The 24,860-nt window shown below is 41.7% G+C and overlaps 4 protein-coding genes and 1 non-coding gene across 9 annotated transcripts; all 5 read right to left on the bottom strand.

Moving 5' to 3' along the window:
• Position 1: 1 nt before the first annotated feature.
• On the bottom strand, positions 2-4,724 carry LOC129581310 (probable dual specificity protein kinase madd-3). 2 transcript variants are annotated; one of them, XM_055472297.1, is made up of 8 exons: positions 4,376-4,724; positions 4,082-4,206; positions 3,561-3,715; positions 2,468-3,446; positions 1,298-2,242; positions 1,087-1,207; positions 720-849; positions 2-519 (listed from the first exon to the last, which is right to left on the bottom strand). In XM_055472297.1, the coding sequence occupies exons 1-8, from the start codon at positions 4,381-4,383 to the stop codon at positions 334-336; spliced, it is 2,649 nt and encodes an 882-aa protein (XP_055328272.1). In that variant the 5' UTR covers positions 4,384-4,724; the 3' UTR covers positions 2-333. The 2 variants fall into 2 exon arrangements, with proteins under 2 accessions (XP_055328272.1, XP_055328271.1); XM_055472296.1 differs by having other exon boundaries at positions 2,468-3,715.
• Positions 4,725-5,051: 327 nt separating this feature from the next.
• On the bottom strand, positions 5,052-8,220 carry LOC129581312 (rab5 GDP/GTP exchange factor-like). 3 transcript variants are annotated; one of them, XM_055472304.1, is made up of 6 exons: positions 8,204-8,220; positions 7,506-7,958; positions 7,067-7,321; positions 6,360-6,587; positions 5,848-6,296; positions 5,052-5,478 (listed from the first exon to the last, which is right to left on the bottom strand). In XM_055472304.1, exons 2-6 carry the CDS (start codon positions 7,858-7,860, stop codon positions 5,227-5,229), a joined length of 1,539 nt encoding a protein of 512 aa, XP_055328279.1. In that variant the 5' UTR covers positions 7,861-7,958; positions 8,204-8,220; the 3' UTR covers positions 5,052-5,226. The 3 variants fall into 3 exon arrangements, with proteins under 3 accessions (XP_055328279.1, XP_055328278.1, XP_055328277.1); XM_055472303.1 differs by lacking the exon at positions 8,204-8,220 and adding an exon at positions 8,059-8,119; XM_055472302.1 differs by lacking the exon at positions 8,204-8,220 and having other exon boundaries at positions 7,506-8,107.
• Positions 8,221-8,411: 191 nt separating this feature from the next.
• Trnat-ugu (transfer RNA threonine (anticodon UGU)) lies at positions 8,412-8,483 on the bottom strand. The gene has a single exon. It is a non-coding gene; the product is annotated as a tRNA-Thr (tRNA).
• Positions 8,484-8,889: 406 nt separating this feature from the next.
• On the bottom strand, positions 8,890-17,449 carry LOC129581314 (cyclin-A1-like). 2 transcript variants are annotated; one of them, XM_055472305.1, is made up of 5 exons: positions 17,029-17,449; positions 16,531-16,749; positions 14,607-14,769; positions 10,085-10,212; positions 8,890-9,787 (listed from the first exon to the last, which is right to left on the bottom strand). In XM_055472305.1, exons 1-5 carry the CDS (start codon positions 17,224-17,226, stop codon positions 9,416-9,418), a joined length of 1,080 nt encoding a protein of 359 aa, XP_055328280.1. In that variant the 5' UTR covers positions 17,227-17,449; the 3' UTR covers positions 8,890-9,415. The 2 variants fall into 2 exon arrangements, with proteins under 2 accessions (XP_055328280.1, XP_055328281.1); XM_055472306.1 differs by having other exon boundaries at positions 16,931-17,053.
• Positions 17,450-20,062: 2,613 nt separating this feature from the next.
• LOC129581119 (transcription factor kayak-like) lies at positions 20,063-24,708 on the bottom strand. Its single transcript, XM_055472013.1, has 3 exons — positions 23,843-24,708; positions 20,642-21,301; positions 20,063-20,436 (listed from the first exon to the last, which is right to left on the bottom strand). Exons 1-2 carry the CDS (start codon positions 24,425-24,427, stop codon positions 20,678-20,680), a joined length of 1,209 nt encoding a protein of 402 aa, XP_055327988.1. The 5' UTR covers positions 24,428-24,708; the 3' UTR covers positions 20,063-20,436; positions 20,642-20,677.
• Positions 24,709-24,860: the final 152 nt, after the last annotated feature.

Raw genomic sequence — 24,860 nt, 5'->3', positions numbered from 1 at the left:
AAGTGTAACTTTATTCAGTATTCAGTCATCATTTCATTCGCACACGCTCAATACAGAGATTTCATACATTGATTGCGAAAATCAACCATAAAGGATTCTTCATAAAAAAATCCGTAAACTGTGCATTTGACTAATCCATGTCAACAAAAACGCCAAGCGGAACACAATTCTTTGACTTTTAACAAGATAAAACATCACCTGTCCAGACCTTATTATGAGAAAAACTAAGCGAAATCCTCATTACGAGTAATCTGAATGCATCAATAAAACTTTTTACACCGCCGATTATGGACATCTGGTATCCGTAAATAAAACCATACCAAAGTTAAGTAATCAAATGTCAAAATGCTGAATGTTGCACCAATGTCTGATATCCGGATCAACTGCTTCGAAAAAACTATCGCCGGCTGCAATGGACGCCTCAACGCGTTCATACGGTACATATTTCAGCATCCTCTCGATCAAATAAAACAGACTCCACACATCTCTATCACTCTTGTCCTCATCGCGCACATGGTCCTAAAAAAGATGAAAATTAACAAATGTTAATGGAAAACGCATATCACTTACATATGCAAACTTTTAAAAATGCTGAAGCGAATTTTCACACACCAAAGACCTTTTAAATTAACTACTGCTCGAAAATCCACAGTGGAAGATGTTGAAGACCTACAGATAAGGATACGCTATGTGTTAGCAATATGCAATATTTTACTTACATTTAACGGCCTGCAATTGTTTTTTACGTATTTGTATCCCTCGCTTTCTTTACTGGGATTCCATTTGAGTTTTCCGGACGAATACAATTTTGAGTTTGCAGTCAGGGATTTAGGCAACGGGCCCAATGCTCTGCAAAGACCGACAAACTGTTTACACATGCAGAGGATGGTCACATCGCAAAACAGCATATCTTCAATAATTTAAGCGACAAGACAGAAATGACAAACTCGGGCTTCTTACAAGGTTTTGTTTACTCTCCAAGCAGTAAGCCATACGACACTTCATAATAAACGCTGAAACTGACCTCTGCGTGGCTTCTATATACTTAATTTCAGCAAACAAAAGAAATTATTCTCTTACACATACCTTTCCATAATTGCCAGATGCTCTGCATCATCTTCAGTGGAGCATAACGGAGCACCAGTGTATAACTCGAACATTATACAACCAGTGCTCCACACATCCAGCGGATACACCCATTTTTTGCCTACGAGTATGCAAATAACTGAACCTCTAGTCATGCCCAGCACAAACAAATCGAGCTTATATGCCGAAATACGACATATCCGCAACTCACCCAGAACAACTTCTGGTGGGCGATAATGCCGTGTAGTGACGATTCCTCTGTGTTCTTTGCCGTTGTTGATCGTAACGGCAGCACCAAAGTCGATGAGCTTAATCCGAGTATCTCGCATCACTTTGAGCTGGGTGAGTCCATCACGTTCCACAAAGTAGTCCTCCATAGAATGGGCTTGCGTCGAATCGCAGAACAGCAAATTTTCCGGCTTCAGGTCCGTATGCACGATCTTCCTGCTGTGTAGAAAGGCCACAGCTGCACACAGCTGGTATGAGATATTCCGCACCTGATTCAACTTGTATGGATGGTATTTGTTTTCCTCCAGAACAGAATATACACTCTTTCCCAGAACTTCAAAAACCATACATATATGGCCATGGTAATCGAAGTTATCGAAGAGGCGGACAAATAAATCCTTTCCCTTTCCCTGTAGGCTACCCACATGCTGCAGCATCTCAACTTCTTCGATGGCAGCTTCATGGAAATCCTGGCGGACAATCTTAAGTGCCAGAGGGGATGCATCGCGCTGACCAGAAAAAACATCCCGTACCTTCATCACGCTGCCAAACGTACCCGTACCAAGAGTTTCGAGAATGAGATACTTTTTCTTGATAACGTGGTTCACACTGCACTTAAGAAAGCCGAAGGAGTCACGTTGAATTCCCCCGCTGCCTTCCATGCTTAACCGCATGAGTTTGGGTGCAATTTCCACACTGCTACGAGGTTTCTTTTGCCTGCTGTTGATCTCCACCGGCTTTCGTTGTATCGTGAGACGCATGACGGGCGCTGTTCGGGTTGGTTTGTGAGTAACAAACGATCCCGCATCCAGCTTCCGTGTCACCTTTCTTCGCACTGGTCGTTTCACTTGCCTTGGAATCGCACCGATGTTCTTCGAAAAAGCTGCGAAATCTGGCACATATCGCTGGCGCAGCTTAATTCTGGCAGCTGCAATATAAAATTTTTGAATCGTGACACCAGTGAAACCATAAGTATTCTCAAAATCTGATTATTATTTTTATTTATTACTATTATTTTTCAAGGACTTACGTTAATTACAGTATTGAAGTTAGCTTTATAACTACTGATTTTGTGATCACAGTTCACAATCATATTCTTTAAAATTAAGACTAAACTGAATTTACCCTATGACATTTTGAAATCAGTTGTTACCTATGCCAGTGCTCTCTCCTTCAGCGAACCGTTCTTTTTCCACACCGGTCTGCACTGCACCTTTATTCCGGCGAGTGACTTCTGTCCGCTTTTTGTTCATCGGTTGCTGGAAATCCGGCTTCTGTCCCACGAGGTTCTTCGATGGTTCACCTCTCTTTGACTTTCGTGATGGTTTACCTGATTTGAGATGCTCGTCCGGTACACAGGCAAGTGTAATCGCACGCTGCCGTTCTTTTCTACCTTTTGCTGCATTTCTAGCGTTGGTAGTGGCACGCGGGGTATTTACCGTAACCGCGATGACCGGAGAAACAAAATGTCTGCCCTTCTTCGAAGTCGGTGAAGTTATTTCGGTCACATCACCTGACGGCTTCCGTCGTTTTGTACGAGACATTGCAGTATCCCGCACTACCACCTGGAGCGCCTGTGTCGGGAGCTTTTGCCTGGCGCTCGCTAATTTTTTCGCAACATCCGTGGTTTCATTCGGCTCATCTTCCAAAGTTATAACGGGTATTTCCTTCTGCAGCTGATTTGGTAAGTACGCTGTCGCATTCGGTGCAACTCTTGCATGATGAGCCAAAATCTCGTCGTCCGATTCAATATCAACTTTGCTTGCCGTCACCGTGTGCGCGCGGGACTTAGCTGCCTTCATCCGTCGTTTAAAATCTTTTCTTGCCGTTGACTTCTCTTTTGATGATTTCAGTCCAACGTCATCCACAGTCCCAGTCGTTCTCGGAGCAGTACATTTTAAGTTACTCGAGGGCACGACAGCATCATCCAACTCCACTACGGCTCCAGTGCGACTTTTTGCCGTGGTCCGCTTTCCTGCAGATAGTACTGGTGCACCAACGTTCTGTTGTCGCTTGAGGTTAGGCCGATTCTTCTGACTACCATAATGCGGTATCGCGGCATCTTCGAAACCATAAAATACTGTCTGTGCACGCATACGCGTGCCTCGGCGGACTGGTATCTGCGATGGATCCTGTACAACCACACTGGAATCATCGGGCGCATCTCTGGTGAGCTGCTCCGCAGCACTGTGTAACGGATTCCGCTCAACAGTTAACGACGGGAAAACCTTGACTGGAATAACTACCTTCGTGATACCCGGTTGGGCAGACGACGCTGCGGCCACGACCGTTGTCGCTCTACCAGGAACCGCTTTCGTTCGCTTCTTTGTGGCTGCTAACGGGTAATTCTCCGTGGATGAACCAACCGAGGGCCCGCTTTTATCGGACACCGTAGAACGTTCTACAAAATGCAAAGTAAACGAAACGTGAATTATATTCACATCAAGCGACACTAATACAAGATGCAATATAGTCACAAGAAATCATGGGGCCCGCAATAATACGAAAGACCTTCTAATACATTATTTAACACTTGTACAAGATCTGAAAATTAATGGAAAATCGTGCGTTGGTGCGTGCCAGTTGATAGCGAAAACCCAGTCAAACTGAAACTTTGTTTGTCCTTATAAAGCGCAACCGATAATTAACCAGTACAACCTAACAAGAAGAGCCCTAACACTACTGAGAAATGACGCAGCTGGTTCTCCTTCTCCATAAGTAGCGCTCCGCAAGTAACAGAGGTTTTCCTTGCTACCCTAGTACTTACGGCTTTTGGGACGCGATGTGGCTTTCGTCCCTTCTTGCATGGCTGCTCTTTCCAAAGTAACGTGGTCTACGGCCTGTTCTTGCATGACTGTTGGCGCGAGGGTAATGGCACGAGTTGGATATCGCCTATAAAGACCATGAAAAACGTAAAATGCCAACTTGTCGGGAATTAGTTATTAGTCCATTCATTATTAAAAATCCAAAATACTGTGATATACCTCATTTTGATTGACTTTTCCAAACAGAATACTGTAATAAGATCTACATATACTGTATTTCGTTACTTTTGTAGTACCTAGGCATTATTCCGTTGTAAGGCGTTAATGAATACGAAAGAAGTCAACAAAAACATCAACGAACACGGAACAGCTGGCACCAGAATCACTCGCGTCTGTCCAACATGAAACCCGGACTGTTAACCCTCCTGCTCAAACCAGAAACCCACAAACAACTGCACAAAATCACTGAAAAACCTAATTTAAAACAACTCAATTATACATGCTGTTACAGGAACAAAATTACAAAAGAATCCGAAATCGCAGCTTCCTGGATTTGCAAATGAAAAGCACAAAAGGCTCAGAAGACAAGTGACAAGACAAGTCACAAGTGCAACCTGCAGGAGTTCGGAACCTGACAGTCTGGCACCGACACCAAAAATTCGCATCAGATCATGTTAAATGGCGCGCAGCACAAAGCAGCAGCCGCCGTCAGCTGCGCGAACGGGACAAAACTGTGTATAAAATGCTCGTGCGTATGGACGGTACGCATTACGTATCCGTAGGCGTACTACGCACCCGGGCTTCAGCTACGTAGTTTTCATTTCGCCAACAGGGCGGGCGTCAGGTCGTCAGCAAACGGTAACTGTAAGCAAATGTTTTTGTCGCATTTTACTGTTCTCTCCTAAACCTTTTAAAGTTAAAAGGATCTTTATATATGATTACACGAATGCGGGTCATAAGATCCAGCAGGTATGGATGTTTTCTGATAAGCAATTTGCTTTCGAAATAACGAAATAACCATCTAAAATCGCTACGAGTAAGTACTAAACCAACCAACCGGAAAGACGAAAACCATCACGGGAGAATCCACACTTTCATACTCGTACGGTAGAAAATGTTCACATTTATCCAACTGACCAGAAAAACATTATTCGTTTTTTAAATCTACCGGTTCATTTGTCAGAGATAAATCTGAAGTACTGGATTCAATACTGAGAAGTGGAACCAGAGGTTCCGTACTAACAACAGGTAAATCTAACAAACTTCCATCAAAAATATTCCTTCGGGGCTTAACCGTTAACGGAAACTTTTCTTGGCATTCTTTCAATCGAGACTCGCAAGATGCCCAAAATTCTTTCATCGACCTATCTTCGGCTTCCATTCGCTCCATCAATCGGGTCTGCAATATCAAAAAAAATTTGAACAGCAAGTCCAAGGAAGAAATCGCAAAATAAAATGTTTCTGTGCACGGGCAGCTCTGTTATTGCACATAAATCCATACACTAAACTGCTAGTAACTTATAACTAGGTATGTATTCTGCGGGGTTATTTTACGATCGCAACATTTATATGAAACGCCGAAATTTACAAGCAATGCACAAGTTGCAAACTCAAACAAATTACAGTATTTTTATCATAATGTGAACTGTTTGACTGTTGACAAAAGGAGAGCGTAAGCAGTTCAATCATGCACTGTTGAGTACGATAAATAGAAATTTGCATGATGAAACAGTGGCCCATTCTAACCGATTTGAAAAAAATTACGTACCTGTCTTGCAGTCATATCGTTTAGAATTTGTAAATTCTTGTTCATCTTTCGCAGTCCGTCATGAAGAGACGACTGATGCTCATACAGCATTGCCGATGACGGCATATCTCCGCTCATGTACTGCTGGAATTCGTCATCACTCATCTCCAACGACTTGGCATCCATGGTTTCAATGAAAGACATAGCGCAGCATAAATTAGTAAAGAAGTAGCCGGCTTCACCCGTTCGCAGATGGTTGGGATTAGCAAAGCGGAGGATAAACTTAATATTGGACTGCATACGCGGTGGTTTGGCTCGCAGAATAACGAAGATTACAGCCGGAAGGAACTGGTCAGCGCTTGGTGGACCGTTGCCAGATTTCTGCAGCATCGCTGCGATGTGACGACAGCACGAGACGACACTATTCAGTTTGGCGTCCACTGTCTTCCGTGTGTCCACTTCCAGAATGTCTGCAATCAACTGCGGCATGAACAACCTAACAACAGTCAATTAAGGAACCTGGGAATTTTCACCAGCAATTGCGGAATCCATGGCTTCTCCCACTTCGGAGTTCATCTCATCCACCACCGCGCCAAGTCGGGACGCCGTCACCCAGTTGAGCTTCCGGACACGACTCTGCATCGCGAGATCCTTTTCCTCGTCATCCGTGGTCGGTGGGCAGAACAAGTGTTTGTAACTGCGGATAATGATGTAACTTTCTGAGTAGTCGAGGAGTTTACTTATCGTTTCCTCGCTGAGTTCTGCAAAGCAGTTTCAGTATAACTTGCGGTAATCACTCTATATACCTACCTCAGATTAATACTTACTAGTAATAAATCACTAGTAAATTACTAGTAATTAGTAGTATTAAATGCAAGATACAATACCGACAAGCACAAAATTGTTTCGCATAAATTGGACAACCCTTATTCCATTTATCAATTATGCTAGAAAGAAGTTAACTGTTATTATGTATAATTTATTCTATTCTGGTAAAAATAAAATGCGAAGCAACAGACAAAGTAAAATGCGAAGCACGGACAATGAGTGAACATTACTTGTTATCTTACAAACATTTTTGAGCACTTCATTACAGTGCATGTACTTAGGCTAATAGTACAAAAATTAATACATAAGTGATAAGAGTGATAAGACCATGTACCGTACTCAATTGGGATTTTTGGTGCTGCGGATTGCCATGCAAGCACACTTGTCCCTATCCACAAAATTGCGCACATACCAGCATACAATTCGTGGCGATTCAAGCGCTCCGTGAATTCTTCATAGAAATTATTGACAATTTTTGAAAGCTCTTCAATGGGATAATCCACTTGTGAGTATTCCAGAACCTTGTTCGCTACGACTTGTACACGACGCGCTATATCGGCCGCCATCGGTTTTGGGAGTGTTTGTAGGAAATCGTTGAAAGCCTTCACCACTTCATGGACATCCGAACTAATCTGGCGCTGCGTCTTCGGACGAGCCGCTTCGAAGTCTACAAAACACAGCAACCGAAAATGCCAATACCTATACTATACCTCAACAGTCAATTCGCTCAACCGTCAACAATCCAAAAAATGCACAGCACGAAAACACAATATGCACAGTATCTATTCAAATTTGTGACATTTGTCATTTGCATTCGTTTTTTTGCATTTGCATTTTAAGTTTTGACCAACCTTTTGCAGCCGATGTACTAGGGACAAAGACAGATTTCAGCGCGTGCGATTTTCTCTCGGACTGCTGCTTCTTCTTGTTCACAAATTTATCGAACGTGGTGATAACTTGCTTGTTGGCGGGTTTGGCCAGAGGCGGACGATGAGTGGAATGGGATTGCTCTTCCAGGGATTCCTTCGTTCGTGTCTTCTTGGCTGCAGCGCTGGCTTCAGCCTTCTTCTGATATTCGCGAAAACATTTGGAACACAATCCGTGCCATTCGGGGTTGCCGTAAAATCCACATGAATTTTTACACAATAAGTCTGATGCTTCCAACTGGAACATGGAGCGCTTCGGTTTGGGAGCGAGGAAGGACATGTTGCGCTTTAGAGTTTGCAGCTCACAAAAATAGTCGACAAAATGGCAAGTACTGTGGCACTCTATCCTCTGTCAGCAACATCAAACATGCGCAGCACCTTAAATCAAATACCATATTCGGTATTCCGTACGACAATTCCAAATAATTATTCCTATATTTTAAATTCAAACGTCAGAATTTAGGTACATGCTTCATACCCATATTATTAAACACACAGACTAATTACACACTGTACAACTGCACGAGTACAATCTGTAAGTACAGTCTCATAATATTACTAAACTGTGTTTAGTGATATTAATATGACAGTATCTATCCTTTTCTATGCTTATGTACTCGTACTTTCACATCGTTTTCTTCATGTGGTGGAGACACATGTGGTAGAAATTCCTGCTAACACGGCACTTACTAAAAAAAAATTATGGCAACAATATTGTAAATCACCACTATCATTGAGAAAAAACTATGATTTGCGCGCGTTCACAAGCTATTCTTATTTTATTCTGTTATTATTTTATGAAGAAAAATGCAATGAATAGAATTAAAAAATAGCCCCCACGGAGGATCGAACTCCGGACCCTCAGTTTACAAGACTGATGCTCTACCACTGAGCCATAGGGGCTTACGATACACTTGCGAAAGTATCCATGTCGTATTAGGAATCACAGCTGAGTAAGCGGTTCCAAATTTATGGTAAGTAAAATTCAAGAAAACACAAATAAACCGAGTCGTTTTCGAAACAACTAGCCGAATAAAGCAATCGCAAAGTATGGCTGTGTTTTTCGGTGTCAAAGCTAACGAATCCCTTACGAATCACGACACAATAGTGTCATGGACTCTTAACTTTAACAAGAAACAATACTCGTACCTAACTCACGCATCATCTAAAACCGCTTCCATTAAAACTTAAAGGCTATGCACACATTGGACAGGTTTGTTCACGCATGTACGATTTTGCAAATAATAGGTTAAGTAAGTTATTAGTAAGTACATACTTATTTTTGTAGACTCGTATAGCTGCTGCCCGGTTGGGATTCTGTGCATTTTTACTGAAAAGTTGCAAACATTGGTACGTACTGAAATACAGCACGTACAATTCTGCACAGCAAAACTCTGCCGATATACAAACTGACAACTAAAAAGTCGCTGCCAAATATTCAAACCAAGAAAGCAATATTAATCAAAAATAATTATAAGCAATCCAACTACGTTCAAAACATTCAATTAAGACATTTTTCTCAATAATTCTACAGTGGTCAGTAATGGACAGTTGAATCCTATCACAAATTGAACAGAAAGGAGAGAAAATAAATGGAACTGAAAAATGCAGGAAAACATGTACAGCGTACACGCGCCTCCATGACGTACAGGCACGGCATGACAGTTTCAATTCCAGTAACTGCTGGTGCACTCCGCAACTGCTGAGAAACATTATTCTGCTCCACACATTTCCGAATCCCACCAACAGTTTTCCCATTAGGAATCTCTTTATGAATTATCACCCAGAATTTTTTTGGTACTTTTCAGAGCAACCACATCTCTGCAGACCGATATTCACTCAGTCTCCTCCATACATTCTACCGACATGGCAGCAAATGGCGCCGGCACAATGTGAATATCGTCCTGGATTCCAGAATCCGAGTCGATCAGGTATTCCTGATAACCGCGCACGAAGGACTCTTCTCCTTCAGAAGTACCCAGGCTTTCATCCGCCAGCAGCTCCTCCATGAAATCCTCATCGACATCACATCCTAAATCTTCCTCAGATCTGCTTGGCCGTACCTCCATCCCATCCGCCATTGAAGAGATACCGCTGTCCTGCCGTTCTACCATTGCACAATGGTATTCCTCAATCACATCGTACACCTCTGGACGATGCCTTTCCCAGACAGCCATACTTAACTGGCACAAACGAAGAATATCACCCTGCATCAACAAATAAGATACGAACTTATCGTCCAATTCATCTTCATCTCAAATAATTTATGCTTTCATTTTTTATTGTTATAGTATTACACACATTTCTATATAGATAGCCTCGTTTTTCCGGTTATATTTTAAATTTTAGATCGCATCCTATTTGTATCTGCACCGCCTTGAACATTCGCCGGGCTTGTGGAATAGCAAAAAAGTTTCCTTGTATGCAAAACATAATTAACATCTAAGAAATTCTCATACTTACTTGCACAGAATAAGAATACGTTTAACGTTTAAATTGTTTACCGTTGTAACTCCAATTGTTTCCGCAAAAAGGCCAACCGCGCTGCCCACACAGTATTTGTAGACATAAAGGGAAGAGAGAAGGCAGGCCGCAGCTACCAGCGATGGTTTGCAACATAAGACCTCCACATCTATCGAACAAAATACAGAATTAGGCGTTATTCGGTTGCTGTCGTCTGTCAGTGAAATCTAAATGGTTTCTCCTTTTGTAATAATAAAGTGTACAGATATGTATAAGCGCATCTTACTAACGTAACTTTATGATTTGCTAACGTAAATTTATCATCGTTAATTTGTCATTTATGTATTAGACGGCAACAGCGATGCGTTTACGGTGCGAGTGCATAACACTCAAGCGGAAGCAAGTGCTCACTAATTTTCGAAACCTATATTTCCTGTATGATTGTGTCCAACCTTAAAAAAGCCACGAACGACTAATTGCCGGCCTTGTATTCTTAACAAAACTCACAAATTAGCGCTTCCCACGCATATTTTGCGCAGGCTCTATCTATCATACTCTCAATGAACAGGAAAACATACATAACAGCGATAACACGTAATTGTCACATCTTTCCAACATGTAATTTTCTTCCAACCGATCGCTAAAATGTGCGAAGAAAATTTAGTTACCATATTCCAGCGTTAACAAACCCACAAGCAACCGGCAAAATACCAATCAATCACTGAGTTGTTAACACCATCCAGTCTGTACTTATCATAATGGCCGTTTCACTGTCAGCCGCCTAATTAAACGTTGTTTCCGCTCATTTAACGGCCCTGTGTGTGTCAGCTGTTTAATTATCAACTGCCATTTCCGAGAACACATACCAGTCACCGGCTTATGCTTTGACCAGGAAATTCATTCTGGAAGCGAACAAAACGCTCAGTCTGGCCATTTTTGCGCAACGATTGACCACATTTTTGTACGTAACGTGATCCCCAATCTGATCGAATGAGACTGCCGGAAAGAGGCTTTGCGTAATCGCCACTGGGATCACTGCTCATTTATATCATCCTAAATGTTTGATACTATTCCTTTAACGTCTACCAACAAGATGTAATCTCACCATACATCTCATTTTCGTGTAACAAACTAATCGTCGATTCGGAATATACCGCTAGGCCCACTCCGCAACTGACCAGTGAGCAAAGAATTCATTCATTCAATTATCCATACAAACGCCCGTTTTGCCGGCACAGAATTCAATAATATAAGAAACTAATATATTAATTACTTTTAATTTTGCATCTGACGTTTTAGAAAATTAATAAAGCGCTTTATGCGAACTGCTTGGCTGCGTATAAAGCTGAAACACTGCAAACTGTGCAATGTAGATTATTTAATCACCCACCATTCAAGGATGTACGTAATTAGTTACAAATTACAATCGCAGTGAGATAAAGGCCTTAAAACACACTACAGGGGAATTTTCCTTCAGAATTTTCCATAATTATATAAATTTCCACGTGAGTGTTCTGTAAAAAGTGTTCAGGACATAATTCTCAAGACCTTGTCATAACCTGGCAACATCATAAAAAAAACCATAGCAAAACAAGACATTTGCACCGATCAATGCCCGAAACAGCCCCATTTGGCAACAACACAAAACAGAAATGTTCGCAATTGACGTCGACATTTCCCACCATTGACTGTCTCAGTTTCGGCAGCGCTGATTAGCATCTTAAAATCAGTTCAGTGTAAAGATCACCAGCTGCATGGGGAGCGCGGAACACTTAAATCATTCAACCGCTTCACAGCAATCACAGCTCACTTTACAATTTCCATTCATAAATGTCCAACCCGCTTTTCGATGTATTTTAAATGTTCAAGACCAAATTACTCCAAATTACCATACTAATGCTTAAAGCCGCTCATTAATTGTCGATTATTTCCGGCTGTAACATTCAGAGCCTGTTTATAGCAGAGCAATCATATCGGTTTCGCTGGCACGTGTTGCCGTTGCCCATGGGTGCGGTCCTCGATCATCCTTGATTAATCACTTTCATCGTTTCACTTTTTTCCCCTTGACTTTGACTTTCGCTCCACATGGTTTTGTTTCTAATTTGGATTACCGATTACCTTGCTCTATGCTTATATCAATGTCATCATCATACAACATTTTAACATGCACCAGTAGCAGTTTTCCCACACTACCAATTAGTACTATAAAAACCTCTACACAAAATCACGGCTAAGCATCGGCATTTTTCATGGCGCCTAGACAACGCCCCGCTATCGAACTGGGGTATCTGTTCGCTAGACTTCCGCTAAGCTCCAAAACGAAATATTTAATTAAAAGCAGGTTGTGTTTAAACGAAACTATGTTGTATATTAACTTCAACCCTGCATACACCCCTTTGCTACTAGTAAGGTACTAGTATTGCATACCTAACTGTTAGCAGATCCAGCCGAAGAGAGACACGGCAGTGAATCCAGTGTCTATTTAGGAAATAATTCGGGTGTCGGCAGTGTAATTATTGCTATAGTAGCCATCAAGTTATCAAATATCAACCCAAATAAACACTTAAAACTGTGATAAAACGCTTTATGCATTAAATTTGATAATTTTCAATTCACAATGTGGCAGAGAGACATCTAATCAATGGCGGAAGACTACGATATTAGAACACGATGCCGCATACACAACCTCTGCCTTTTTGAACCCTATAAAGCTATTCTCGATTATCATAATACATACAATTAAAAAGGCGGGATGTGCCGTTTAATCAATAGTGTGAACAACAAATACACTTAAGCTCTTACACGTAACACAAGAGACCTCGAAATGAACACGAACCGCAGAACAAACCATATAAATCAACTCTCCAACCGAATCAGGCCACATTCGGACAAGATAATCGTATTTAAACAACGAAATTATTATTAATTTAATTATTTAGCGAATTCTACTTAGCCTTTCATCGAAAACAAAATCAAATCCTATTTGTCATAAGTTAATTAAAATAAGTTCTAAGCCCAGCGGTTCCAAGCTAGAAAAACTTAACACGGAAAACCAAGTTCAAGTAATCGGGAATTTTGTACAAAAAATTTAAGATTACTATTAAAACAGAGGTAAGGATTCCAAAATCTGAACGGTTACCAAAACAAATACCAACGCCTTTTTCGTTTCTGCCACTTCAGATGCACCAGTAAATTGGCAAGTGCAGTCAAAATGCTTAGTAGCATATCTCTGCTCTCTAGCTTCTTTGCAATTCGTAAAGCCAAAAGTCATAAACTACATAAATTTTTTTCGGAAAAACCGTTATCCGGTATTAGTCAACAGAACAAATTCGCGCCGGGTAAGCAGAGCACCTAGGTCAACAGAAATTCCAAATCGGGAAAAAACAGTTCCACATGCCGCACACGGACAGTAGTATTCCGCCTTCCAACCGCTAAAGAGCCTTGATGGGATAACAATGGCCTGATTATCACCAAAAACATCCATAACTAACGCTAGTCAAAGAACAACACCCGTAGTTAGAATGCCTATTCATGTGTTTTGTCGCGTCGCCGGTCTCTGGCGCCCAAACGATGCGGCTACTGTTGAGGAATGCCAAAATGTATCCAAAAGTCAAATGTTGACAAAAACAACCACACATCGGCGGCACATATATTCCTCTCCGTTCGTATGAACCGGCCCCAGGCCGCTTATGAATATTTGCACATTTTAGACTGATCAGACTCTTTATCGCTAAGGACAGAACATACTACGTACTCTATTAAAATAATTATTTGACATTTGCTGGTAAATGTTTAGCACCACAACCGCCTTCCACCATCTGTTGATATGAGCATAATGTCAGACTTTTCACTGTGGGGAAACAAACATTTTCAAAGCGCATTTTCGTGGACGCTTCTCTTATCGCAGCATCAACTGCGGAGTCTCCGGCAATTTATCAACTAACACGCCAGCGTCATTAAATTTCCAAATGACTTTGAAGTTCCCAAGGTTTGCTCGTGAACAAGGAACTGCTTCTAGCTGGGTTTAAAATAGTGTTCCTGGGGTTGCCCAGTGCCCACTTATGTCATGATTTGTGGATCGGTTCATTTGCATTTCACTGCATTATTAACCTGCACTGATGACAATATTTAAAATCCAAAAGTTCACCAAGAATTCATCAAGACACTATCATTTCAGCTTGATTAACTGGAACAGAAAAAACCGGGAATTCAACTGTTGAAAGATTTTAAGAAATTACATAAGTTTCAATTTCACAACTCATGTATTATACTCGTAAATCGTACCGGTATACACGTGCTCAACTAATGAGAAAACAGAAATTATGTGGCAAGCTTCATGTGAGCGCTTGACACTGCGCCAGTATAAGAAGAATTTCACGACCATTGTGGAAGGTGAATGAAATCGTTTTACATCATTCGCGAAAAACTCCGCGTAATTTTAATAATTTTACCAAGCCAAAAGCAAGTGAAACATACATTAATTTACTGGCAAACATTACACAATATTATTACTGACCAATTGTCTTTTCATCTTAAGCCTATTATTTCGCTAAGGCCACTTACCAATAAGAGCCAGATTAATGCGCCTCAACGTCTCATTTTTAAGGATCTGGCGCTGCTCCCAGTCCGTCAGTCCCAGTAGCGTCAGATAGGCCTCCACATAGTGGCCCGGAGGCACACAGAGCAAATCGAAGGATAAAGTCGACAATAGGACAATGTCCATCAGCTGTAGTAAGAGCAGAGAGCCGCTTAGTTACCAGAGTTACCACAGATAACATACAATCAACAAGTAGCTGAAAATGCCCATTACGCAAGCTCCAACTGGCTACTATGCTTCCCAGGCTCTGTGCCAGAGAGCAATTATCACCCAAGTGGCCTTAATGGAAGAGTGCTTAATGACGGCTTTGTTTCACCCGATTCTGACCTAAATGTGTGCGTATTTACCCAAGAGAGAAGAATGCAGCAGATTACCCAACGATAGGACTATTTGATACACATGAGAAATCAAATCGACGTTGATTAGTCTCATGGCGCCCTTTTCGAATCGGCATTGCCCCGCACATCAATCTGCTCAAAATCGTCTTCCTGGAACGCATACCGCGAGGCGCTAACCAATCTCCTGACCCTAACTAACCCACGGAAAAATGCAGCCTTGGCCTTGATGGAGGCGAAAAGGTTGTATTTGAATTCAAGAGTTTTTACAGCTTAACGGCTTGTTCGGCCTCTTCGGAAGTAAGTAACTAACATTAACGCTAACTGCAATTCTTATCGGAATTTCGCTTCCTCTCCTTCTCTTTCATTTTCCTCATGTGATACGGCAGATACGCGAACTTCATTACAAGCTAGCAGCGCAGGCGATCCTCAAGTGAGAAAGGTAACTAGGTCGAAGGCGGAAATTTGCTCGCTTTTATTATCGTTAAACATAATCGGAGACTTTCGCGCAAAGGCCCATCAAAGACGCAGAACGTTAACACGGCACTTTCGGCGGGGTTTAGCTTCCGATTACATGAAGTTCGCGTTTCGGCACCTTATCTTTAAAGTTCCCGGCAACGAATCCTACGAAACATCAACACGGTGCCCTTCGAAAAGGTCAGTTAAATTGCGATGATCCCGGCAACCCGATGATTGCGGCGATCCCGGTTTTCCTCGAAAAAGTTTATCAAAAACAAAAAAAGAGTGAAAATGAAAGAGTAAAATGTCCGGAACATTCCAAAAAATCTCAAATAAAGAAACCAAGCATCGACGCGGTATTCAAATCACGGATGCAGTTGCGCTCAAGTCGGACTACAGTCTGACACTTTTATGGCGGATTCAAAGAGTAGACCAGCTGACCGTGACAAGACGCGCCAACGCTTACAAAGGAATTCCTAAATGGTGCAGTATCATGAAAAAGAAAAACCATAATTAATGCAGTAATAGTTTCTCTGCCGCAACAATTACCGGAAATTATTTACGAGGTAAAGTTGTACGACTGAAAAATCGTAAACATTTAAAGCAAACTCTATCTGTACTTGAACTTTATAATACCGGAATTTTTTCGAAAATGCGTTATTTTTGAAAATTCGATTACGAAAGAGCGAACGTCGGCAATTTGCTTATAACGTTTGGAGTACAAACTACAAAGTTTGTGTTTAACATTGGATAGGCATCTCATCTCGTATTTTGTTTGGCGACGATAAGCCACACTGCCATCGCAAGTTCACAATACATTGTTTCCGTTGACGAAATCACACTGAACACGGCCAGTCCGATACCTTTCGCTTTTCGGCTTCCCCTAATTACGAAACCGGCCGCGGAACGCCCTGCACCACCGACCCCACCCAACCAAAATTCCGTACAGAACGGCGTGCTTTGATGACGTCAGTGTCGGGCACCGTAGAACTGACCCAGCGAAACAGTTCTCGCCGGCCCCGAACGCCCGAAACAGAAGAGGTCGGAATTTATTGTTTTACTTTTTACAGCAAAAATAAGCCCAGAAAACACTCACCCGAATATCCTCCGGCGCGTAGGCGTCATCGGTCAAGTAAGCCAGTTCATCGGCCAACATCGGACTGGACTCCAGGAGTTTGGATGCCAAATGAAGGGCGCAGGCCGCCGTCAATTGCAGCTGACTATCGGAGTCCATCTTGGACTGATGGGCCACTATGAAGCGGGTATAGATATTCAACGCTGTAGGAAAGACGTCCTCTTCGCGGAGAACGGATACCTGCAGCGAAAGCGAGAACTCGGGCTTCGTACTACCGGCAGCGCATGCACTTTCTCTCAAACAACCCATTTCCACACAAGATTCCCGAAATATAAATGATTCATAAGAAAACAATGACAAGTAGCCAGTGGCTTTTGCAACCATGCAACCGGACACTGGAAAATCCAACAAAAAAACTTACCGTACACTGAGGAGAGGTGCTTAAGCATGCGTCAATGGTGAGAATCAAGGCAAATGTACACTGTGTAAAGGGAGACAGTGTGGACAGTGTACACATACCTGACACATCCACTGGGCCACCATCTCGTGCTTCCTCCGCGTTACTACGGAAGTTTCTGTAAAGGCACACTGATAAGGCGTTTCAAGGGACAGCAACATGTGAATCTGGATGAGGGGATCGCGCGTCGGCAACGACGGCAGAGTCTGACAGGTCTCCAGACTCTCCAGACACAGCAGATCATCGTGCAAATGCCCCATATCTTCTCACGCCCAAAGCGCCTGGACGATTTCCTGATCTGGCGAAACCAGAATCTACTCTATCGTTTCTTTCAGTAAAAAATATGTACAGGATATATACAAAGGCGATAAACGGTGAGATTGCGAATAAAACCGGAGAGAAAACTGTTTGAATGAGAATGCTGCTGACTCTCTGCCACAGCGTCCAGACAGCAACTGAATCGACCGAGCAACTAGTGGCTTATTTCACTGGCAGAACGGCAGCCAGAAGCAGAGTGTGTTGATTGACTTGTGCAATAAGCCCTGCCTGAACGAGCCGTAGAGCAGAGAGAGTTTCGGTGCCAATATTCGTTTTGGGTGGGCTTAATCAGAAAAATGGGGGTGGGGAGAAGCAGGCAAGTAGCCAGTGCTAAAAATGGACGTTTTTATTCTTTTTCCTACCGGTGAGTCTGAACTGCGGGCATAAATGAATGGCCAGTAAAGAACGGTTTCTTGAAATCTCGCCACTTTTTACATAAGGTTCAATTTTCGGCTGCGTGTTTTTTTCCAAAAAATAATGTAGAGATGGAAAAATACACTGAAAATGCTACCTGAAAGCAGTGTTTAGAACGGTTTTTTAAACACAGTTCTTTTGTACAAATAACAAAATAAATTTGAGCCACTGCGGGGTCACGAAAAAATTCAATGCCGATGACCGGGTTAAGAGATGTCATGAACAACACCTGGCCAGTTCCGCTGTGTATCATTTATGAATGGAAAATGAAGAGCATGCACATATGTATCCGTTTATGTCTGATGTGCATGTAATTAACTGGATCGCTGCGACTAATGAAAGGCAATTAGGCCAATTTGTAATGTATCTCCGGATGCATACCGGAGAAAGCTGGTGATGTGACCTTTGCAGGGCTACTTTGTTTGTGCTACCAAACTCACTTTCTAAAATTATTTGACATTCGACTGCATGATTGTGCTTTCAAATTTCACGCACTAGCGAGACCACCATGCAGCTTTGCAGTGTGCATAAATGAAACTTGTATTCTATCGAAGCTTACTATATACAGTAAATTCACTACAGTAGTTAATGTGTTAAAAAGTTTTACCTAAAACTTTTGAAAAATGCTGCGGTATTTCTAGCGCTAATTTAGGAATGACGCCTGTACAAATTATGTAAATGTTTAATTTTGCCTGTTACTAGTAACATTTTATTAATCGTAAGTTTAAGACAGCCACAGCGTACTGCATACGCCGATGATACGCGTCCGCAAAACTCCTCGTTCTGTCATGGACCGTAGTTATATGCTGTTATGCATACATTCTGACGATTCAAACTGAAGAAAGTTTTAACAATCAGCTTTCCGTATATTGCAGGACGATTGAAATGCCTGGATAAAAGATTATCCAAGTGGATTCGAAGGGAGAGGAAAGCAACTTACAATGTCGTAAGCTGCAATAAAAGCACAGCCCATACGTATTAAAGACGATTTATAAAAGACTTATAGAACGACAATGCGGAGCATACAATTCCTTCTTATAAAACTCATTCAAACTTCTATCATGAAGAGAGTATCCACTTTGTAAAATAGAATTGTGGCGCATATACGCGTAGTGGTGCAGTGTATTACAGCCAGGTGGTGTACTGTCCACTACGGCATTTGTAAAGCAGTGGTCAGTTTCGGCAACATGCGAATTAAGATCTCTCTTGGCCGATGATTAAGTGCAGTACAAAATGACTTTGCCGCTTTTCTGACATATATATTATTCAGAAGAGGAATTGTCAAAGAGGTCGCGCGCCGTTACTCAGTAGGAACCATGGAACATCTGCTGCCATTCAGATGCTGATTACCAGCGCGTCTAACCGACCGATGTTTACTACCTTGACGATGTCGGAAGATGCAGAGCACAACCACTATTAATATACGTGTATATGACTCTTAGGTCAAGGAAAGAGCCTTTAAGCGAAATACTGAAGAAATGCTCTGATGAACATAATCATCTGCTTTAAGATTTTAATCGTATTTTGTCCTATCGTCCAGTGTATGAACGGCGCTGCGGGATTTCACGCGGAAATCCCTTTACTGCGGCGCAGAAAATGCGATCACTGGGTGCTGCAGATTGCTAACGAACGACGTGCAAAGCGATCACCTGCGGTCGGCTAAATACCTAATGGTAAATTATAAATGTCTCGCGGTTTTAAGGTAGGCGAAATTTGTCCCGCTTGAACATAAACTAAATAACAATAACTTAAAATACGAGAGCTACTTAAAATACGAGAGCTTGACTCATACTTCGCGCCAGACCAATTCCGATTACGTCTTCGATGTTGTTTTTTTCATACTGTGCATGCTGTTTTACGGTAAGTTTCACTTCATGCTAACAACACAGAACCCATCACATATTTCTATATTGTAGAACACTTATCACAATTTTTTTTACAGTAATTAACATATTTTGGCAAAAGCCAAAGACGTCAACGTATTGTACATAACGATACTAGTAATTATTAACTTGTAAAACCATTGTTTTCACCATCATCTCTGCGACCGTGTTTCTGTTGTCGTGGTATATTCTGATGCCGCAATTTTGTCGATAAAAGGACGACACGACTCGTGTGCACGATAATCCTGTCCGATAAAAACAAACTATCCCTTTGGCGCATTATGGAACCTCACAGTCCAACACACCCATCCGGGCCACAACACACACCGAGAAAGAAGGCAATAATAAACAACATAAACAGTTAAAAGCCGTCTTAGTAACCGCTATCGAAGCTGAATCGAAATATTACAAAGCCAATCCAAACTGATAAATGATTCTCCCAGCGCAAAGTCTACAAACCGCCACGCACGCTATTCCCACAAGTCATTTATTCTTTTTTTGTAGTTTTAACACGTTATAAACTTTTTTTTTGTTTTAGCAACAAAAATTTACCCTAAAACAATTAAAAACATCGTAATACATCGTCATGTGCATATGCACTGTGTAAAGGCATTCCGTCACAAGTACAGTACCGGAAGTTATATTGTATTGTAATAACAAAAACCACAAACCCAATATTACTTTCGTACACAGAATACAATAATATACCATCGTCGAAACCAACCAGAAACGAACCCATTGTACAAAAAATAACTCACTCCGCGCCACATTTCAGATCAATTTCCGAACCGATTTGCTATGCTCAACGGTATCCACTTGTTGCGTGTCTCGCACACTGGCATCGCTGATCGCACCCTGTCAGAACACACGTCAGATTCAGTAAATAGGTATTAACCAAGCTTGCTGCCAAGCGGAACGCCGAAAATAGTGTTCCCGGATGTATCTACCAAGTTGTACCAACAGCTGTGCGGCGAAAGAAGCCGAACAAACCAACCAGTCCAACCAAGAGCCACCAAATCTGCACCGCGAAGTTATCAAACTAACCATAAGAAATCTTTACCCTTATGCGGCTAGTGTCCAAATCCTTTGAAGTTTATTACATTCCTCCATCACCACTCTGCAGAATTATAGGCAGTCCATGTGCTGGAGACACTGCCCGTCCATCCATAGAGGGCAGCACGCCGCCTTTCAGCGCCACCTGTAATTGCTGGTTTTCCGCTCGCAACAGACCATTTTCCGTTTGCAGGTTTCCAATCACTTTCTGAGTACACTGGGTCAGTTCATCGTACTTGCCCTTTAGCACTTTCAGTTTCTCCTGTAGCTCCTCATTTTCCTCTTCGAGCTTTCGTTGTCGAGCCTTCCGCTTCTCACGGCACTTCTCTGCAGCCAAACGGTTACGCCGCCGCTTATCCGCTAACTGAGGATCATCGGTAGGAAGAATGGCTTTGGTTTTGCGCGCCGGCGTCGCGGAGCGTTCAGATGAGGAGGCTACGCTCATTGAGTCGGACATGTCGTCCGCTTTCCGCTTAACCGAACCCTCACGGCCATTAGTGAAGCCTTCAGAACGAGGAGTACTGGTCTCGCGCTCACTGGGTGATCCAGAATGGGGAAGGAGACTGTCCAAACCCTGAGAAGACAAAGCCCACAGTTCTTGGAGCTGAGTCTGGAGTTCGTCTGAATTGGAGGCACCATGCATAGCCTGGCCAAGCAACAGCCCACCCTGCAAACAGAACCGGTTTTATTTGTATCTTGAAAACCGTGGATGGTTTCTCAGAGCTTGCAAACAATGGTACTTCTTCCTCAGCAGACAGATGATAATTTTTTGTGCAAATCAGCAGAAACTCTGCATGAACCAACCGAGCGGTTTCGATACATAATACTAAACAATGAAAAATTTCTGAAGTATACTCGTACTCGTACAGACCACGGAATCAATTTTGCTATGAGGTCGCAATCTTCCAGACCGAATTCGGCGATTCACGTTTTTCTTTTGCATTAAAAAATTTTGTCAACTATTTATCAGTGGAAATTATTACTGACTGTAGCATAGTATCAGTGAAAGATATTCTAGGTTAACATTCGTAATAAAATTTGTTATCTATCAAATCCTCTCGGATTGTCACAGATTATGAACAATACATAAAATTACAACAAAAGGCACACCCACGTAAGGATAAAATATTCATTCCACGCTGTGAAGTTTAATTTATGCCGCGTAGTCACAATACTTAATAATTATCATTATTGTTACGAGATGTCGATGCAGAATTACTGGTGCATATCTATATGTATACAAGTATCTACAACTATTTCTTCGTTCTAATAAGACAATTTACAAGCCAGAGTGAGGAAATTAAAATGGTTACCAACCATTTTGTTTTATGATCCCAATATTGCAAGGTACTACGTGCAATATCTATAATTAATCTTGGTGTTATTCGAGTACGGTATAGACTATTTACTGTATGTAGCGCACCGAGCGGGCAGCACACTACAGTATCGTCTAACCCAAGTAATCGTAAAAAAACTAAAAATAATGCCCATCTAGAAAAAGAACACAGAACTCGATTAAACGTTTCAGACAAGCCGAGCTTATGGTTAGCGGCACAGCGGCACTAAAGACGTCACTAGTTTCCGATTAGAGACCATAGGGCATAAATGATGTAATCGCTCGATGAGTCATGAGTAAAATGAGCAAACAGAGTAGGTAGGACAGAACCAGAAACAATCGCACGGTTCATATCAATCCCTCAGGAAGAATACTTACTAAAAATAACTTCGAAAATGCCAATCTGCGGTTTTTATAAGCACTATGCTACCATATTTAGGTTCACGCACGCTTAAAATGCCGCGTACGGCACAACAAAAGATCGATAGAATCCAGCTCATATGTAAAAAAATCTTTGTACTGTACGTAATACGTATATAGATATATAGATACATTCGTGCGTCAGTAATAATCAATACATTAATGATCTGTTTTACAACAACAGAAAAATCACGTTGTTATAGCACCAAAAGTGAGAATTATCAAGAAATGCTAAAACCATCGGTCAGTCAGGTGAATCGCAGAATCACAGATTGTAATTCAAAGCATAAAATAATAGTATGTGTATCAAGAGAGACTGCAATATAGTTGTGACGATAACTGGAATTCGGAAAGCAGTATGTCCTTATCGGCGGAAAATTTGGCATGCAATAAATAATATTCATATTTTTGCAAAACCCTTCTAACAGTCGAACGATACATGTACAAGCATAAAACTGCAAAGCATAAAAATTCACTGGTACATAATTTTTAGAAGCGTACTAAAGATAGGTAAAAAGCAATACCAGCTACACCAGAGCAAATCTGAGCGGAATTAAAGTGGTGGCTGTAATAATAAAAACAAACTGTACTGTACTCGTAGTGTTTGAATAGAAGTATAATTATTAGTTATTACAAATTCTTTATTAAAAATTATTCAACAATCCAGTGGACAGCTTCGGTGTATCTAGCAGCTGTTACTGATTTGAAACGTGAATAGTTCCTTCTATGATTTATTCAGCAAAAGCCAATACACATACATACATAGATATGCTTGCGCAAGTGTACACTAATTAAAATGACTGAAATTTAAAAGATGCTACTGTACCAGTGAAACAGTGAAATCACAAGATCACGATAAAATATAGATAGATGCTTCCTTCGACTGAATGCTACCAGAACTTAAAAGAGTAATTCAGGGTGCAGATACTTGCGTACGCGTATGTGCCATAACTTTAAAGTTTGCTCTGCAGCCTGAATTTGCAATTTGGCATGTACGGGCAATTAGTAAGTATCTGCAGTGATTCTGCACCGTGATATATGTAAGTAATTAGTTTGGGACAGTTTTAGTAGCATTCGCCATTCAAAAGAAGGAAATATTCACGCAGACGCAAGTTCCTCCATGCCGATAAATTTTTATATTTATGTAGCCCAAAATTTATAAATCACGGAATACAGCATGACAAAAAGTATAACCACTGTGTATAACAATCGGCACACGTACTGTAGAAACAGAAGACTGAACTCACTATATCTTATATCTTTCTGCAACTGCAATTAACGGAACACGACCCTATAAACCTGACGGTCATGGAAAACCAAACTTAAATGCAGTAAAAAGCTTAAAAGCAAAAGTTAAAAGCAGGGAACGAGAAATCTTTGTGCGCTTTCAGTAAGAACAAATTTCTCGTTTTCTGCAGTATTCTTCTCCAATCAGTGAAATGAACAACTTACCATTTGCATAAGGGACATCGAGGGATTGGCGACTATCGTCGGAACAGGAGGATTCAGGGCTCCACCGCTTGACACCACAATCGGTCCGACGGAATTGAGATGATTTATGAGGTAAGTTCGCGGGGACACTGCGCCAATCGACCCCAAATCCATGCTTTCCTCCTTGATGGATGCATCCTGTGAATTCTGTCGCAATAGTGCACGTTTAACCATGTCTCGACCGGCCAGAGCAGGGGATGTCTTTCCCGCTAATTTCGCGAAACTCTCGCGAAAATCCTTATCGAAGACGGAAGGAGTGATCTGATATTCCTGCAACAAACGCGCTGGAGTGTCCATGGTGGTGTCCTTGCCAATGTCCTGCAGCAGTTCTCCATCTTGAAAACGGCTTGGTGTCGGAGTTTCATCGTTGAATTCTGCAGCAGCCTGCGCGTTATTTAACGAGGGATTACTTATTGACACGGTTAACTGGCGAGGATGCCCGTGAAGTTTGTGTTGATGATGATTTAGCTTGTCGCGAGAAACAAAATCCTTGCCACAATCATGGCACACGAATGGCTTCGGATTAGCAACCGATTTTGCCATCATACCTGAATAACCTGATAGGCGAACAAGATGAAACGGCAGCCAAAAAACTTTATGGCAGCTCAAACTTGATCTTTCAAAGATTTACTATTCTTCCGCAAAATAAATAGAGTAGAGTTTACAATTAAACTGGGGCAAATCTGCAAGCAGCGTAGCGAAATTAATTAAATCCAAAAGTGCAAAAGCTTCGTAAAAACGAACAATCTGAAAGTCACAAAGTGATGTCGATTGTCGAGTGTTCTGTTCTGTTTTGCGACTTCACGTCTCTCGTGTCAAATAACAACACATGTGCAACCATTGATGCACGGAGGCTGCAAGATGTTGTAGCATCGGTACATCGTGAGATTCGAAAAACTCTAATCCACCACCGCATGCTACCGCCCGACGGCGCCTGTAGTCGAAACACATCAAACAGGTCTATGACGACACCTCTTTC

The sequence above is a fragment of the Paramacrobiotus metropolitanus genome, unplaced genomic scaffold (genome assembly GCF_019649055.1).
Source record: "Paramacrobiotus metropolitanus isolate TYO unplaced genomic scaffold, Prichtersi_v1.0 Parri_scaffold0000005, whole genome shotgun sequence".
Taxonomy (NCBI): domain Eukaryota; kingdom Metazoa; phylum Tardigrada; class Eutardigrada; order Parachela; family Macrobiotidae; genus Paramacrobiotus; species Paramacrobiotus metropolitanus.
This window is presented reverse-complemented; position numbering and strand designations above follow the sequence as displayed.

Excerpts from the sequence above, each read along its gene's own strand:
- LOC129581310 (XM_055472296.1), bottom strand. Across the intron at positions 3,716-4,081 it reads CACATCGCGTCCCAAAAGCC|AACGTTCTACGGTGTCCGAT; the intron begins GTAAGTACTAGG and ends TGCATTTTGTAG. Across the intron at positions 1,208-1,297 it reads CCCACCAGAAGTTGTTCTGG|GCAAAAAATGGGTGTATCCG; the intron begins GTGAGTTGCGGA and ends GCATACTCGTAG.
- LOC129581312 (XM_055472304.1), bottom strand. The coding sequence starts at position 7,860 with ATGTCCTTCCTCGCTCCCAAACCGAAGCGCTCCATGTTCCAGTTGGAA. Across the intron at positions 7,322-7,505 it reads TAGTACATCGGCTGCAAAAG|ACTTCGAAGCGGCTCGTCCG; the intron begins GTTGGTCAAAAC and ends TGTGTTTTGTAG. Across the intron at positions 6,588-7,066 it reads TCGCCACGAATTGTATGCTG|AACTCAGCGAGGAAACGATA; the intron begins GTATGTGCGCAA and ends ACTGCTTTGCAG.
- LOC129581314 (XM_055472305.1), bottom strand. The coding sequence starts at position 17,226 with ATGGGGCATTTGCACGATGATCTGCTGTGTCTGGAGAGTCTGGAGACC. Across the intron at positions 14,770-16,530 it reads ACGCGCCGGAGGATATTCGG|CTGATGGACATTGTCCTATT; the intron begins GTGAGTGTTTTC and ends CTCTTACTACAG. Across the intron at positions 10,213-14,606 it reads CATTAATCTGGCTCTTATTG|ATGTGGAGGTCTTATGTTGC; the intron begins GTAAGTGGCCTT and ends TTTGTTCGATAG.
- LOC129581119 (XM_055472013.1), bottom strand. The coding sequence starts at position 24,427 with ATGATGGCAAAATCGGTTGCTAATCCGAAGCCATTCGTGTGCCATGAT. Across the intron at positions 21,302-23,842 it reads CGATGTCCCTTATGCAAATG|GGTGGGCTGTTGCTTGGCCA; the intron begins GTAAGTTGTTCA and ends TTCTGTTTGCAG.